This window comes from Aspergillus glaucus (genome assembly GCF_001890805.1).
Source record: "Aspergillus glaucus CBS 516.65 unplaced genomic scaffold ASPGLscaffold_3, whole genome shotgun sequence".
NCBI lineage: Eukaryota > Fungi > Ascomycota > Eurotiomycetes > Eurotiales > Aspergillaceae > Aspergillus > Aspergillus glaucus.
Genome location: NW_019170455.1, coordinates 1,204,046 through 1,219,737, shown reverse-complemented (window position 1 = coordinate 1,219,737; position 15,692 = coordinate 1,204,046). Strand labels below are relative to the sequence as shown.

Genomic DNA, 15,692 nt, shown 5'->3' with positions numbered 1-15,692 from the left:
ACATAAATCAAAAGTGAGTCAAAAACAGTGAATCAAAAAAGAAAACAGAGTTAAATCAGAAATCAGAACAAACAAAACCTTTTTTTTTTTTTTTTAATTCAATGCCTAGCAGCCACTTTCTAGTAGCTATACCAGTGTTTCTTAAGTACTCAAAAAGCACCTGTTATCCAGTTTTTGAAGTGAATAATTGAAACAGAGACTGATATTTCTTAGGCAGGGTGTGAATAGAGGCCTTTCTCTCATCTTGATAAGCTGAGCATTGCTTGTTTGTAGTGACACAATTCAGCAAATACCAAACAAAAAGCAACGATTTAGAGCAAAAGAGACAAGGAAGCCGTCCTATAAAAGGGATGAAAGGATCCTCCATTTCTCCACCACTTTACCTATTATCCATTTTCCTTATTCTCAGTGATTCATTCAAGCAAGAAACATTACAATGTCTAAGCATCTGCCTTTCGAAATTATTTGTGAGATCATCGCCTGGCTAGATCCAGTCGACAATAGACCCGACCTCCTATCACTTTGCCGGATATCGCGTGCATGCAAGCAAGCTGCCCAGCCGTTACTTTTTAAAGTCTTTTCCACGAAGCCCTCTGAAAATGCAGTAAACGACTATATAGATCTAGCCGAATTTACTCGGATGATACTCGCGCGAATCGACCCAAGACATTTTGTTCGTCAATTAATCGTCAAAGCAGAGGATACACTTAAACTGTGAGACAACGAGTGTGACGCTATTCTACCTGAACTTAAAAAGATGCTCCTTGATAGAATGAAGAAACCTGGAGTTGAGGATGATGCCAAATTCAAGTTTTCCAGAGCATTCTTTTCCGGAGAGATCAATTCCATTTTGCAGCTTCTGTTTGCTAACATTACACAGCTTGAAGAATTCGCCCACTTTTGATACGATCGAGTACAGGTCTAAAACGATAAAGTTGTTTTACAGAATATCAGCGTACAAAATGAGGACCAGTACAAGCGCTTCGACGTTACCTCAAAAGATTACACCACTGTCTCCGTACAAAGACATACGGGAATTGCCGTAGATTCGCCATCTCAACGCAGCGACTGAAACAGAAAGTGAAACAGAGAGAAAGATTCTCTGCTAGTAGTCTGTTTGAAAGAAAGATGTTAAAAGAAAAATGACAACAATCGATGCATTCATGAAACATCAAACAAAGATTAGATGAGACATGGCGATAAGGGTTTAGGGCAAGGACATAGGGCAAAACATAAACAAAGCAGCTATCCAACATAAAAACACCCCGTTCTGTCTTCGTATACCGATCATTTTTCTCATCATTTTTATTTCGTTGTCTATCCTTGCATTCAGTTGAAACTTCGACAAAATGCCTCCACATCTACCCCCGGAGATCCTTCTGGAGATCTTTGCCTACCTGGATCCGGTCAACAATAAACGGGACATGAAGCACCTCCATATCGAGCAGGGTAGCTTATTCAATAAACTGGACTTGCCTGCATCACTGGAAACGCTTGTGGTGGAGGATCGCGTTAGGCCTGTGTTCAAGATGTTGAAGTTTCTTGTTTGAGAGAATAAGATGAACCTCTATTCCCTTGAGAAAGTCACTTTCAAGCCGCCAAACTCGCCATGCTCTTATATGCTGAATCTTCCAGCTACCGCGGAAGAGTTTGAAAACGATGAGGATGTGCAGACCAGCTTTTTTATACGGGCTCACAAGTTGGAAAGAATTGCTGCTAAGGGTAGTTTCAAGTTCATTGCTGAGTGTGATGACTATCAATGGTGTTTGTCGGAGTCATGGAGTGAGGATGAAGAGTCGAGTGAAGATGACAGCGACTTGGAGATGGCCAGTGACGATGATGAGGATTTGGAAATGGCAAGCGATGATGAGGGGTATTTCGACGAAGATGATGAGGATTTATCGACAGTACTAAGCGAGAACGAACATTCCTAATAGAACCTTGGCTGATTGGTGCTGTATTTGGACACAAGAATGTATGTAATTGCAATATCGAAATGGTCCATGTGTATTATTCGAAGGACGAAACCTAGGTCAAAAGCGTGCTTTACAAGTACCAATGCGAGTATTCGAATGAAGTCAGAATGGTGTCGGCACGGCCTCTCAGCATGGTACATGGAACACGATATGTATACAGCGGCAAGTAATCGAGTGGATTACCAGAACTACGGCAGCGGCATAATCTGAAGACCGGCGGTGAGGGCTTAAGGTAAGATAAACAAAGAAGCTATGTAAACAATCATCTTCTCCATCGTATATACTCCATCATATATACTCCATCACTTCTTTTCATCTATTTCGAATGCCCCAAGATGTCTAATCGCTTACCCCCTGAGATCCTTCTTGAGGTATTCAGATACCTAGACCCGATTGAGAATAGACGGGAGCTCCTTTCTTTATGTCGCATGTCGCGCACATTCAAGATTCTTGCTCAACCACTGCTATTTCAGACGTTTACCACTGAGTGCCGCAGGGATTGTACTTGTCCTCGAACCAATGACCTCGGTTCCTTGAGTCTATTTACTCAGACAATTCTCCCACGGCCTGACCTCCAAAATACTGTCCGACAGGTCTATGTACAAGCGGGCGGCGTATCGGAATCATCAGATGACCGGCGTGGTTCCTTATTGACCAGCGCCCGCAACATGTTGCACCAGGAACTGCAGAGGCTGGATATAACAGACGATATCAAGCACAACTATTCCAGAAATATTCTCAATGGAGACCTCGACTCTGTTCTAGTGGTTCTTTTTGCGAGCACGGAGAGGATTGAAATACTGAGGGTAGCCTCCACCAAATTGCGATTGAAAGGCTTACTCGATGTCTTTGACCCGGACGTGGCAGGTCTATACTTCAATCTCAAGCACCTAAATCTCTCTTTCGTTTCCGAGGGCCCGGAACTGGAATTCTTTGAAATTGGAGACATAATGCACCTGTTCTTCCTCCCATTCCTGGAACACCTGGGTGTAACACACTGCATCGGAGAACCTTCACACTTGTCTGGACTGGAACTCTCCTTGGGCAAAATAAACCTCTCATCCATCTCACTGGTGGACAGTTGTATGGACAAAGACACGCTTGAGAGCATATTGAACGCAAGTAGATATGTGAAGTCCTTCAAGTACACCGCATGTCCGCTCCTTAATGAAGAGCTAGAATCTGTCCCAGTGAATGGTGATGATATCATGCAAGCACTACAGTTCCATAAGAACAACCTGGAGATATTACATATTGAGTTGGACGACATAGACCTAGAAATCGACGATCAAAACCGCCATACCAAGCTCGACCACTTTGCGTCATTTTCCAACCTTCAACATCTACACACCGAGCAGTCTTGTCTGTCGACTAGCCCCAAGCTTCCTGAAAGCCTAAAGGAGCTAATACTTGAAAACTGTGACGAACCAATCTTTGAATTAGTAGTTTTCCTTGTCAAGGAACGCAAGACACGACTGAAGCGCCTTGGTGTTGTGTACATTCAGCCGCTGTGGTCACCATGCACTTCCGTGCTCGACATATTTCCCCAGTTCAACAAAAAAGAACTCTACGACAACGAGGTTTATCGAGAGAGATTCAAAGATAGCGTCGAGGAGTTGGTGTCAATTGCTCTTGATGGTGTTGGCCTCCTGCTTTTTATCGCATGTGAGTGCTATCAAGAGTGCGTGAGGATGCTGAATAGGGAAATGGGACTGTTTAGGGAAGATGAGGAATCCTCGTAGGATGGATGTTGATGTACAGTGAATTATTTGAAGATAGAAGGCGGCTAATGTATGTGTCTATTAATGTAACCCCATATGCTTATCAATCAATACAGACCGCTTTGGCTATTCATTCAAAGAGGCGTTGCGCTCCTAAATGCATCTCATGAGATTGAGCTGTGAGGTTCTCCAATGGTGTTGACATGTCGCCAGATTGGGGAAACAGCAAGCTTGAGGCAGGAGCGGAGTAACATGGCAGAATATGCGGCCATCGGTTTTTCCCCTTGTAACTCACCATGACTATCTATTACCATTTGATCGAATAATAATAATTCAATCAATTGAGATTTAGTATTGCTTTTTTTGCTTTTCATTCTCCATCGCAGCTCATCGCCGGGAGCCAGATAGTGCTGTTAAGGCTACTCCCTGTTACCGGATCCTCCCACCGCAATTCCTGATAAAGACGGCGATAAGGGGTTAGGGCAAGGGCCTAGCGCAATGATAATTGAAAAGCGCATCCCTTCATGCTTGCTTCAACCCAGCGTCCTTTTTCTTACTGTCATCTATCCGCTCGCATCACAGCATAATGCCCGAGTATCTACCTCTCGATATCCTCCATCAAGTCTTTAGCTACCTGGACCTTGTGAACGATAGACACGAACCCTCATCTCTTTGCTATGTATCACGCGTATTCAAGCAACTCGCGCAGCCAATACTTTTCAGAGCCTTTGGCACTGAGAAGCAAACCAGCTCCTCTAGTTCTCAAATAAACGACTTTGATAGCCTGACTCTGTTCGCTCAGACGGTGCTGACGCGCCTGGACTTGCAGGATGCTGTTCATCAGATGATAGTTAGATCGAAGGGTGTCCCTATGTATAACTTTGACAGCGGTTCGTTAACTGATACCGACATTTTGCTGGCCGATGTAATCAGGGAGCTAAGATTTGACAAGAAATGGAAGGAAACAGACATTGATAACGTGTTCTCCGGAATGATTGACCCTCTCCTGATCCTTTTGATTGCTAACCTGAGGAGACCTGAGACCCTTAGGGTAGTCTTTCACCATGAAAGTATGGAGGGCTTCCTACAGGTTCTTGAACCAGAAATGTCATCCCCAGAAACAGCGGCGGTAGCTACGTTGTACTTTTCAAATCTCACATGGCTCGATCTCACTGTCGTTCCGCAGTATCGCAGTCTTCGGCCAGTTAGCCACTACTCATTAGCAATATACCTGCCAACAGCCTCACTAAATCTTGCTGGTTCGATGCGCCGATGCTTTTTTATGACGTACCTGAGGCAGAGGCGGAGTCGGGTGGCAGAATATGTTGAAAGATCGCGGATCCCCTTTTTCCAACAACGCAATAACTCACCCGATCAACCATCTTATATATCAATTATCCATATAATAATATCCAATCGTTCTTTTGTCCCTTTGGTTGTTATCCTCCATCTAAACTCGTCATCTAAAGCCAAAGAGCACTCAAGGCCATCTGTCTGTACCATAGCACCGGCTCCGAAACCACGGCAGTTCCTGATAAGATTGTAATAAGGGCTAGGGCAAGGGCCTAGGGCATACGGCAGAATGCTTCAACGACTACCTCCCGAGATCCTTCTTTTGATATTCCGCCACTTCCACCACGAATTTGATAGACAAGACCTTCTATCTATTTGTCATGTGTCCCGTGCGTTCAGACAACTCATGCAGCCAATCTTGTTCAGCAAGTTTGATGTGGATATAGGCCCTGGGGAATTTTATGCAAACAACTTCGTGCCCCTTGCTCTCTTTACGAGGACCGTACTTTCGCGAGTCGATATCCAAAAAGCGACCCGGGAGATGATTGTGAGAGGTCAAGATGACCCGATTTTATGGAATGATGGGAGGGATACTTCATCTTTATCAACTGAGACCCTCACAGCGCTGGTTGACGAAATGAAAAGGCTAGGCATTGATAAGAATACTCATTCCAGGTACTCTACGGATATGATTTCCGGAGAAATCAATCCTATTTTGGTGGTTTTGGCCGCCAACCTGGAAAGACTTGAAATGCTTAAGATATCCTTTGTGACATACTACATGAGCAGCCTGCTGAACATGTTTGACACTGGCATGGCTCAACCTTATTTCTCCAAACTCACATCAATCGATCTCGAGCTTGTCTGTGTGGATGAAGACCCGGCTATGGATGTCATTTACCTTGAGAGAATATTACCCTTGCTGGCTCTCCCCCGTCTGCAACACTTTGGAGCGAATCGTTGCCTTGGTGATGATGCATACCAACCTGAAGAGGATACTTTGCCAAACGCCATGAACATTTCATCCATTTCGCTGGTGGACAGCTGCCTGGACCATTTAACAATGGTTGACCTAATAATGGCTTCCGAGAGTCTTAAATCCTTCACATATGTGGTCAACGTCGATATTATTGAGAATCTAGAAAACTCCGACCCCATCAACACCGAGGAACTCCTTGACGTTTTATCTTGTCATGAAGAGACTCTAACCGAGGTGCATATCGAAATGAAGGAACGGCGAGGAGGATTAGGCGAACGCCCCACCAAGTTTGAATCATTCGCCCCTTTGAGAAACCTCCGAGAATTAGACATCGAGCAGGCCACTATAACAGATGCGCTAGAGTTGCCCGAGTCATTGCAGGTGCTGCGGGTCAGGACCTGCACTCGCCCCGTTTTTGAGCTAGTGGACTTCCTGGTCAAAGAAAAGAAAAGGCGTTTCTGTAACCTTGAAGTGGTCAAAGTTGCTCCGCGATCCATGCCGTGCACTGCGATGTTGGGCATGGAGCCTTCATTTCTTGACGTAAGAGTGTTCACGGGAGAGGAGTCCAAAGTGACCGAATTTAAAGAACAGGTCCAAAGATTGGAGGCAATTATCCGTGGTGCTGATTTCAAATTTTATGCGGAGTGCATGTCCTACAATATAATGTCGAGGCGGATGCGAGAAGGCTTAGAGGGGAAGGAAGATGCAGAGAGAATTTCAGGGCGATATGATATCCCAGAGGCGGAGTAACTTGGCAGAATCTGTGAAAGTCGCGGGCATCTTTCTTCCTCTTTGGAGCTCATCCTGTCAACCATCTTGGCTATCTATTTTCTGTTTATGACCTTTCCAATTGAGATCCATCTCTTTCTTTAGTGACTTCTTTTACGGAAGCTCTTCGTTGAGAGTCAAACATTGCAATTGAGAGCTGACTGGACCAGTACGAGTCGCGGTTCCTGATAAAGATCACGATAAGGGCGCATAGGGCACCACCGGATACTTTTTCCCTTCCATTCTCCTCACCTTCTTTCAGGGCCATCACCCAGCTTTCGCTCGTTTGCATCAAAGCACAATGCTTCAACATCTACCCCCTGAAATCGTTCTCGAGGTTCTCCGAAAACTTGATCCAGTTAGCGACAGGCGCGACCTTTTATCTCTTTGCTATGTATCGCACGCATTCAGGGAACTCGCCCAGCGGCTCCTTTTCAGCAAATTTGATGTGGGTATTGAGACGAGTTCATTTGGCCCTGACACCAACGATTTTGCGGCCTTGGCTCTCTTTACTCGGACGGTCAGCTCGCGGCACGACCTACAGAATGCCGTTCATGAGCTCTCTGTTAGATCCTGGGATGCACCTCAACTCGCACGCAATACTTTGTCGGCCGAAACTCTTGAAATTCTGCAAATTGGGATTCTGAAGCTGGGCATCGAGGACGATGTTAAGGCAAGATATCGGAAGAACCTATTGTATGGAGATATAAATGTTCTTCTGAAGATGTTATTCGGCAAACTGAACAGACTTGAGGCGCTCAGCGTATCCTTTAGGGAAGAGAGCCTAATCGATTTTGTGGGCAAGTTTGATTCAGAGATGGCTGGATCATACCTCTCCAACCTCACGTCAATCGATCTTGAGCTCATCCATACATATCGGAGCGTGTATAGGGTGAATATTCGTCTCAAAAAAATCCTGCCTTTATTGTGTCTCTCCAACCTGCAACACTTCAAGATGGGTTATTGCGTGGGAGACTATACGGATATCTCAGGCCTATATCCGAAATCAATCAATGCATCATCCATCAGTCTGATGCACAGCTGCCTAGACAAGGAGGCGATGTCTAGTATAATAAAGGCGTGCAAGTGTCTCAAGACCCTCACATACGGGGCCGACCTCCATATTGCTCAGTATGTAGACACCACCCCAGTGATCGCTGCGGAGCTCAGCAAGGCTCTGCTCTGTCAGAAGGACAACCTCAACGGTCTATATCTCGAGTTTGACGAACTTAACGGGCTAGATGGTGGAGACTGGGATTCCCAGGCTGCGCTCGATCCAATCACCTCTTTCACAAGTCTCACACATCTAAAGATTGACCAAAGGTCTCTATCCAACACACCGAAGCTCCCTGAGTCATTGCAGGTACTGCAGGTCTCGCATTGCCTCTGGTCTGTGTTTGAATTGGTGAGATTCCTTGTTAAAGAAAGTATAACGCATCTCCATCACCTGAATTCTGTCACCATCTCAACGTGGCGACTTCCGTGCTGCGAGATGCTGGGCATGATCCCGTTGTGGCATGATATTACAGAAGAGGAATTCTACAGTAACGAGAGTGTGGTGGCGGAATTTAAAGAACGGGCTCTGGAATTGAGTAGGACCGCCCGTGAGGGTAGCTTTCACTTTCTCGCGAGATGTAAATACTATAATAAGTGCATATCGGAGCAGTTGAGTGCGGACGAGAGCAGCTCTCTGGGAGGTTGAGCGATGAGATGGAAGGCTCCTCGTAGGATATCTGCATATGTATCGATGTGTCGTCTGGAAATAGGCATGTATGTACTCACAATTATTGAAGTAGTTCACGATGATCTATCACATGTGCAGTCAGTAAAGTCCCAAGTTTGCCATGTGCATTTCAGCCAACTGCAAGGGACATATCCATGTATGCACGTATCCCTTTTGAGGTATTTTCTGGCACAGCATATTGCTTATCTCAACGTACAGAATGATCCGAGACCTTCCATACCTCACACAAGCCTTGCTTGATTGGAAAACAAGTATCCGAGACATTCGACTCCCTATTGATTGATCGTCGCGTACCTGCAAAGGGCGCTTGGGTATGTACATGTACAGAGTATACGAATACACCACACCGGCCAGGGTACAGAACACGTACGACAATGTAACAAACAAAAACAGCAAAAGAAAAGAACCTAAAATTGACAATAGTGCCAGTGCCGCGTGTCGCATATCTGAACACATTCATATAACACTGTGCTACGGAGTCCGTCCGCATATATATCGACGAATATCGACGAATATGGGGAACCCTCCGTACTCATGACCCCATATCCTTCATCCTCCCCACAAAAGTGCACCGTGCACTCCCGCGAATACCCCGAAACAGCAATGCTCAACAGAAGCAAAAAGAAGCGGTGGAAGCCGAAGCCGAAGCCGGATGGAAGACTGGATATTTTTTCCTTTTTGATATAGTTTAATTTCGAGAATCAAAAACCGGAGCCAATCAGTATGTGACAGCATGATGCGATGGCACCTGTATCTGAGCCATTTTTTGGGACTTCCCCATATGTATGCCGGGTTATGGTTTATGCAGGGCTCCGTGGCTGTTGTTGGCTGGTGGAATGGTGGACACGCAACCGGGTTTTTTTTTTTTTTTTTTTTTTTTTAACGCTTGCCCCGGGATATTGGGTTGTTTTCTAGTAACTAAAATTAAGGATTATGTCACTACTGCGCAGTGTAACGGTGGTATGTAATTATATCAAGATGATGCCACGAAGAGCTGACATATAATTGCGTATCTTCAGGAACCGGGATCCGCGGACGATCTGCGGAAGGGGCGGTAGGGGGTGCCTTAGGGGCCAGATGTGCTGTTTTATATGCACTTCATAAAGAACAGTCACACCACATAAAAAAAAAAAAAAAAAAAAAAAAAAAAAAAAACAAAATATAACAAAATGAGAAATCAAATGAATACCTCTATTCACTATGAAGATATTTTACATACCATTGCGGTATTACTTACGTGTTCACCATACAAACCGTTCTAAATACAGATCCGGATCGGCAGATGATCTGAGATCCTGCATTGGTCCAGACACGCTGAGTCAGCCACCCTAACGGTTGTTCTCAGATGGCCTTCCCTTTTAGGAAGCTCACCTGCATTGTTGAATCTCCGGATTCCAGCCACGGGTTGACCTGCTTGGTTATGGTGGAATATCATTGGAAAAAAAAAAAAAAAAAAAAAAAGAAAAAGAAAAAAAGTCCAGAACGCCTGCAAACTTGGCTTCCTCTTCAGATTAACTCCTGTGGACTGGATCTACATGATTGGTGGCCAATCCTACGCCGACATGGCAGCCACACACTTCATACAAACAGACAGGGAAAACGGTAGCGGCCATAATAAAAGCCATCCCCTCTCCCCTCTCTAAAGGCATGTTTTGTTTCTATTGTCTCTTTGCCAAGTAGCTACCTCCGTCCGGTTGTGCACCATGCCAGCCCATTTCTCGCCCTATTTGCAGGGCAATCCTTATGCCTCGCCGCAGGACGGCCAGGATGATAATGACGTTCTTTCACCTCCGCCTTCGCCGCCGCCCCGGGTACATTTGTCTGTTGGGGATGGGGAAGCCATCGCGGATATTCAGAATCAGTTAAATGCACAGGACACGCAGGAGTCGCGACCGGTGTATCCGGAGCCGCACTCGTCGTTTGACAAGTTCCTCGAGGCGGAAGTGCAGGCCGGGAAGAAGAGGTCTAATCTGGGTGTTAGCTTCAAGTCGCTGACGACATGGGGTGGTGGGGAGTCGCAGGTTAATGTCAAGACCTTGGCGACGGCGTTTTGGAGGACGTTGACTTTACAGGATATCTATGAGTGGACTATCAAGCCGTGGATGGGTGACAAAGAGCCTGAGCATGGACGGGCTTTAATTCGTGATTTTTCGGGTGTGGTGCGCAGCGGTGAGATGATGCTGTAAGTTTTGTCTTTTGCTCTATGATCTTCCTTTTGGTAGAAGGATGCTAACGGCTCAGTGTCCTGGGTCGCCCAGGGGCAGGATGCTCGACCTTTTTGCGCACCATTGCCGGCCACCATTCCTCGTACCTAGGTGTCACCGGGTCCATCGACTACTCTGGCCTCAGCTCTGACGAGCTGAAAAAGCACTTTCGTGGCCAGGTGGCTTACGTTCCCGAAGACGATGTGCATTTCCCTACTATGAACGTTCGACAGACCTTGGAATTTGCGCTGCAGTGCAAGACTCCCAAGAGATACCGCGATCGAATCCCGCGATACCTTGACATTTACGGACGCATTTTTGGCATGTCGCACACAATGGATACTCTGGTTGGCGATGAGTACATTCGTGGCGTGTCTGGTGGAGAGCGGAAGCGTATTTCTATCATCGAGTCGCTCGCCACGGACTCGTGCGTGACGTGCTGGGATAATTCCACCAGAGGTCTGGACGCCTCGTCCGCCCTGGACTATGCGCGCAGTCTGCGCATAATGACCGATACGGCCGGGAAGGCCACTCTGTTGACGCTATACCAAGCCTCGGATGCCATCTATGAACTTGTCGACAAGGTGCTCCTGGTCGACGAAGGTCGCATGTTGTTTCAGGGCCCAGCGCAAGACGCTAAACGCTACTTTGAAGAACTGGGATACCAATGTGGAGACATGCAAACGACCTCCGACTTCCTCACCAGCATCACAGTCCCCGAGCGACGCCGTTTCCGCCCGGGCTGGGAGCATCGCGCCCCTAAGGGCCCTGTCGAGCTTGAGGAAGCGTTTCGAAAGAGCCAGGCTTTTGCGAAAATCCAGCAGGATATTCAATCTTATGAAGCTCAGCGCTTCGCGCGCAAGGATTCCCAAATAACCCTAACCAATTCGGACTGCGGAAGCCTGGAAGATTTCAAGACTCTGGTTCAGACCGACAAGTCGCGGTTCGTGTCCGCCACATCGTCTTACACGATTTCTCTCTTCCGTCAGGTGGCTTTGTGTACCAAGCGCCAGTTCTGGCAGCTTAAGGGAAACCCACAACCGCTGTACATCAAGCTCATATCCGCCATCGTTTATGGCTTGTTGATTGGTTCGATGTTTTACAATCAGCCGCAGACCACCGATGGTATGTACTCGCGTGGTGGTATGCTGTTTTACTCCTCGATCTTGCTGGCATGGCTGCAAATGTCCGAGTTGGAAGACGCCATGCAGGGTCGCGACATCATCAGTCGACAGAAGAAATTCGCCTTTGTCCGCCCCAGCGCAGTCTGCCTTGCTCGTGTCGTTTCGGATGTTGTGGTATCGCTTTTGATCACCGCTTTTTATATGATTGTGGTTTACTTCCTGGCGGGCTTAAAAACAAATGTGAGACTCGCTCGGACTTGTTGGATTTCGTCGTTATCTCTCTCGAAAGAGAGAACACTCGCTGACCGTTCACCCCGGTGGAACAACAGGCTGGCCCATTCTTTATTGATTTCTTGTTCATCTATTTGTCTACGGTAGCTCAGACCGGTCAATTCCGAGTCTTTGCTTCGCTGTCGACAGACTATGCGGTGGCCTTACGTTACTGTGGTGTGTCGGTGCTTTTTTCCGTCGTGTTCAGTGGTTATCTTCTGCCGGTGGACAAGTTAATTTCGGATGTGCCATGGGTTGGATGGATAGCGGTATGTCGAGTCTCCAGCATGTTAAGCCATATAGGCTAACGCAGGACAGTTCACGACGCCGACTCTCTTCACCTATGAATCGGTGATGATTGCCGAGTTTCAAAACTCCAACTTCAGCTGCTCTCCAGAATCAGTGGTTCCCTCTGGTCCTGGATACACGGACGTCGCTTATCAGACGTGCGCGTACCAGGCGAACCGGGTGGGAACTACCCTGATCAATGGAGATGACTATCTGTCCACCCGATATGGCTTTCACAGCAGCCATCTCTGGCGCAATTTTGGTATCTTGTGTCTCTTCTTGGTTGCTTACACGCTCATTACATGCTGGCTCAGTGAAGTCATGGAATGGCAACCAGAAAGCGCAGGTCCAATCCAGTACAAGAAGTCTCGAAAGCAGCCGCTGAAAAAGGGTGACAACGCTCGCGACGAGGAGAATGCCCCCATCGGAGACGATGTCAGCCCGCCTGCGTACCCTGGCTCTGTTAATGATAAGCTCGTTGGGCCTCTCAGTGGTAGCAAGTCTTCGTTTACTTGGGATAATCTGGAACTTCACGTACAGGTTGGAAAAGAGACGAGGAAACTGTTGAGTGGCGTGAGTGGTTATTGCAAGCCGGGGACGATGACGGCTTTGGTTGGGACTTCTGGTGCTGGAAAGTCGACTCGTATGTGCCCTTGATGTTTGATTGTTGTCGCCTTGCTGACATTTGTCTAGTCTTGACTGCTCTGACCCAAAGACAAAACTCGGGCCATCTGAATGGCACCATGTTTGTCGATGGACGTCCCGTTGATCGTTCGTTCAACCGACAAACTGGTTACTGCCAACAAATGGACATCCACGATGACACGAGCACGATCCGCGAAGCATTCGAATTCTCCGCCCTCCTACGCCAAGGACGCGACGTGTCCAAGGAAGAAAAGCTGTCCTACGTAGATTCGGTGCTGGAAACGCTCGATCTGGTGGAGTTGCAGAATGCTTTGGTCGGATCTCTCGACATTGAAAAGAAGAAGCGTGTTACTATCGGAGTGGAACTTTGTGCAAAGCCAAAGTTGCTACTCTTCTTGGATGAACCGACGAGTGGTCTGGACAGTCAAGGTGCTTCTACGATTGTGGATTTGATGAGACGTCTGGCGGATCAGGGTTTGGCTATCCTGTGTACTATTCACCAGGCGAATCAGGAGCAGTTTGAGCAGGTAAGATCTTTTCCCATGGCTTTTTGATCATTATTGCTGACATACGCAGTTTGATCGCGTGATGGCTCTCAGTCCCGGTGGTCGGACGCACTACTTCGGTGAAGTAGGCGAATCTGGTCGTGCAATTTTCAACTACTTCACCCGATACAACGAGAAACCGACGCACGTCACCAATGCTGCTGATTACCTGATCGATGTTGTCGCGAGCGGCATGAAGGATAGTGACAAGAGTATCGACTGGACCAGCATCTGGGAGCAATCCCCCGAGGCCGAGGAGGTCAAGAAGGAAATCGCAGAGATGCGCGGCAAACACGAGAAGGAACTTTCGGGTACTTCTGACGGCAAATTAGCTCCTGCGCCTGTCTCAGAGCAAATCTTTCTGTTGACTCAGCGTACCTCGCGACAATTCTGGCGGAGTCCGGGGTATCCCTACTCTCGGCTCTTTGCTTGTTTCGTTCACGCATTGATCAACGGTCTTACGTATCTGCAGATCGGCAACAGCACGACAGATATGCAGTCCAAGGCGTATTCGTGCTTCCTCATCATTATCCTGGTCCCGGACTTTATCAACGGTATCTCGATGCGGTTCATTATGAATCGTGATCTGTGGAATGCCCGGGAGCGTCCAAGTGGAATCTACGGATGGGTCGCCTTTTCCACAGCGCAGGTCCTGTCTGAGATTCCGTACGCTGTCGCTGGCTCGGTTATCTTTTACGTTCTTTACTATTTCCTCGTGGGGTTACCTTTGGGCTTCCCTGCGGGATACACTTTCTTGATGATCTTTTTGTTTATCGTATTTTGCACGTCGTGGGGGCAATGGATTGGTGCATTGAGGTGAGTCCATCGAAGAGCTCCTACATGGTACGCATGCTAATGAGAACAGTCCAAACTCGGTTGTCGCCGCGACATTTATGCCCTTCTTTATCTGCGTCTGTGAGCTGTTCAACGGTATCCTACAACCCCATGCGCAGATGCCCACACTCTGGAAATACACCATGTATTACATGACACCCTTCACCTACTGGATCGGAGGTGTCCTCTCGGCCATCCTCAAGGGGACTCCAGTCACCTGCACGCAAGACGAACTGGCCGTCTTCCAGTCTCCGGTAAACACTACCTGTGCAGAATACGCCGGGCCATGGCTGTCGGAGAAGGGGAGGGGATATCTGTCTAATCCGGATGAGTACGGACTGTGTGGTTATTGTGAATATAGTTATGGTGATGATGTGAGTGCCCCTTCATACTCAACTAAAGTACACAATACTAACGAATGCAGTATCTATCAACAATCGAACTAGGCCAATCAAAAATATGGCCTTATTTTGGCATCTTCATGGCTTTCGTCGTTACGAATTACATGATGGTTTATTTACTGGTTTACCTGCGGTCTGTCATGAAGATAAAGCCTTTCTGGCGGTTTTCACGCAGTTAATGCATGGCGTTCATTTGGTTATTCTCGGTTTTCGGATTGGGTACGATTTAATCTGGGTTCTCTTTTTCTCGGTTACATAATTCGCTATGATATCCCCTGAGTATTAGTACATAATGGTTTGCCTAGTGGATGGATGGATGGGCTTTGTTTTTTTTTTTTTTTTTTTTTTTTTTTTTTTTTTTTTTTTTTGTTCGATTATATTAGATCTTGTTGCTGAAAGATTTTATTTTGGGTGTATACCCATAGATCAAGACGCTTTAACTTCACGTGGTGGGCAATCGCTATGTTGAAGATATATAGGATTGCCTATCTAACATACGTATGTTGAAACAAAACAATCCAGGGCTCATGTAAACATGAAAAGAAACCCAAAATAGACCAAAGTCCACCGTATAGTCGCCGCCGCGTAAAGACCAGTCAGTACACCCAGTCTAACCTTCTTGCCTATCCAGTCACGATGAGTATCTTCATGACAATGGATGCGACCCTCCGATGCCCAAGTTCCATTGCTTCGCAACCCATTATAGTCGGATGGGTATTCTGATTGCTTACGATGTATATCAGGGACCATCGTGCACCTCGCCAACGCGTAAAGAAGAGTCAGAGTACCATGTTTGACCAACTTGCCTATCCATTCACAATGGGCCTCTTCCAAGGCGAGCGGCAGTGACACAAATTTACATGACTGTAGTAATCATACTGATTCTGGTGCGGTTGTTAG

At 46.9% G+C, this 15,692-nt stretch overlaps 5 protein-coding genes across 5 annotated transcripts; all 5 read left to right on the top strand.

Moving 5' to 3' along the window:
- The first annotated feature begins 1,599 nt into the window (after nt 1-1,599).
- ASPGLDRAFT_43079 (uncharacterized protein) lies at nt 1,600-1,946 on the top strand. Its single transcript, XM_022545738.1, has one exon. It carries the CDS (start codon nt 1,620-1,622, stop codon nt 1,932-1,934), a length of 315 nt encoding a protein of 104 aa, XP_022404671.1. The 5' UTR covers nt 1,600-1,619; the 3' UTR covers nt 1,935-1,946.
- Nucleotides 1,947-2,541: 595 nt separating this feature from the next.
- On the top strand, nt 2,542-3,818 carry ASPGLDRAFT_43078 (uncharacterized protein). Its single transcript, XM_022545737.1, has one exon. The coding sequence runs from the start codon at nt 2,645-2,647 to the stop codon at nt 3,716-3,718; it is 1,074 nt and encodes a 357-aa protein (XP_022404670.1). The 5' UTR covers nt 2,542-2,644; the 3' UTR covers nt 3,719-3,818.
- A 1,190-nt stretch (nt 3,819-5,008) lies between these two features.
- On the top strand, nt 5,009-6,924 carry ASPGLDRAFT_1012574 (F-box protein). The gene has a single exon (XM_022539415.1). The coding sequence runs from the start codon at nt 5,280-5,282 to the stop codon at nt 6,717-6,719; it is 1,440 nt and encodes a 479-aa protein (XP_022404669.1). The 5' UTR covers nt 5,009-5,279; the 3' UTR covers nt 6,720-6,924.
- A 1,195-nt stretch (nt 6,925-8,119) lies between these two features.
- ASPGLDRAFT_43075 (uncharacterized protein) lies at nt 8,120-8,449 on the top strand. The gene has a single exon (XM_022545736.1). It carries the CDS (start codon nt 8,230-8,232, stop codon nt 8,437-8,439), a length of 210 nt encoding a protein of 69 aa, XP_022404668.1. The 5' UTR covers nt 8,120-8,229; the 3' UTR covers nt 8,440-8,449.
- Nucleotides 8,450-10,158: 1,709 nt separating this feature from the next.
- Nucleotides 10,159-15,122, top strand: ASPGLDRAFT_43072 (putative ABC multidrug transporter). The gene is made up of 8 exons (XM_022545735.1): nt 10,159-10,663; nt 10,723-12,049; nt 12,139-12,348; nt 12,398-13,010; nt 13,061-13,539; nt 13,589-14,373; nt 14,423-14,765; nt 14,816-15,122. Exons 1-8 carry the CDS (start codon nt 10,185-10,187, stop codon nt 14,969-14,971), a joined length of 4,392 nt encoding a protein of 1,463 aa, XP_022404667.1. The 5' UTR covers nt 10,159-10,184; the 3' UTR covers nt 14,972-15,122.
- Nucleotides 15,123-15,692: the final 570 nt, after the last annotated feature.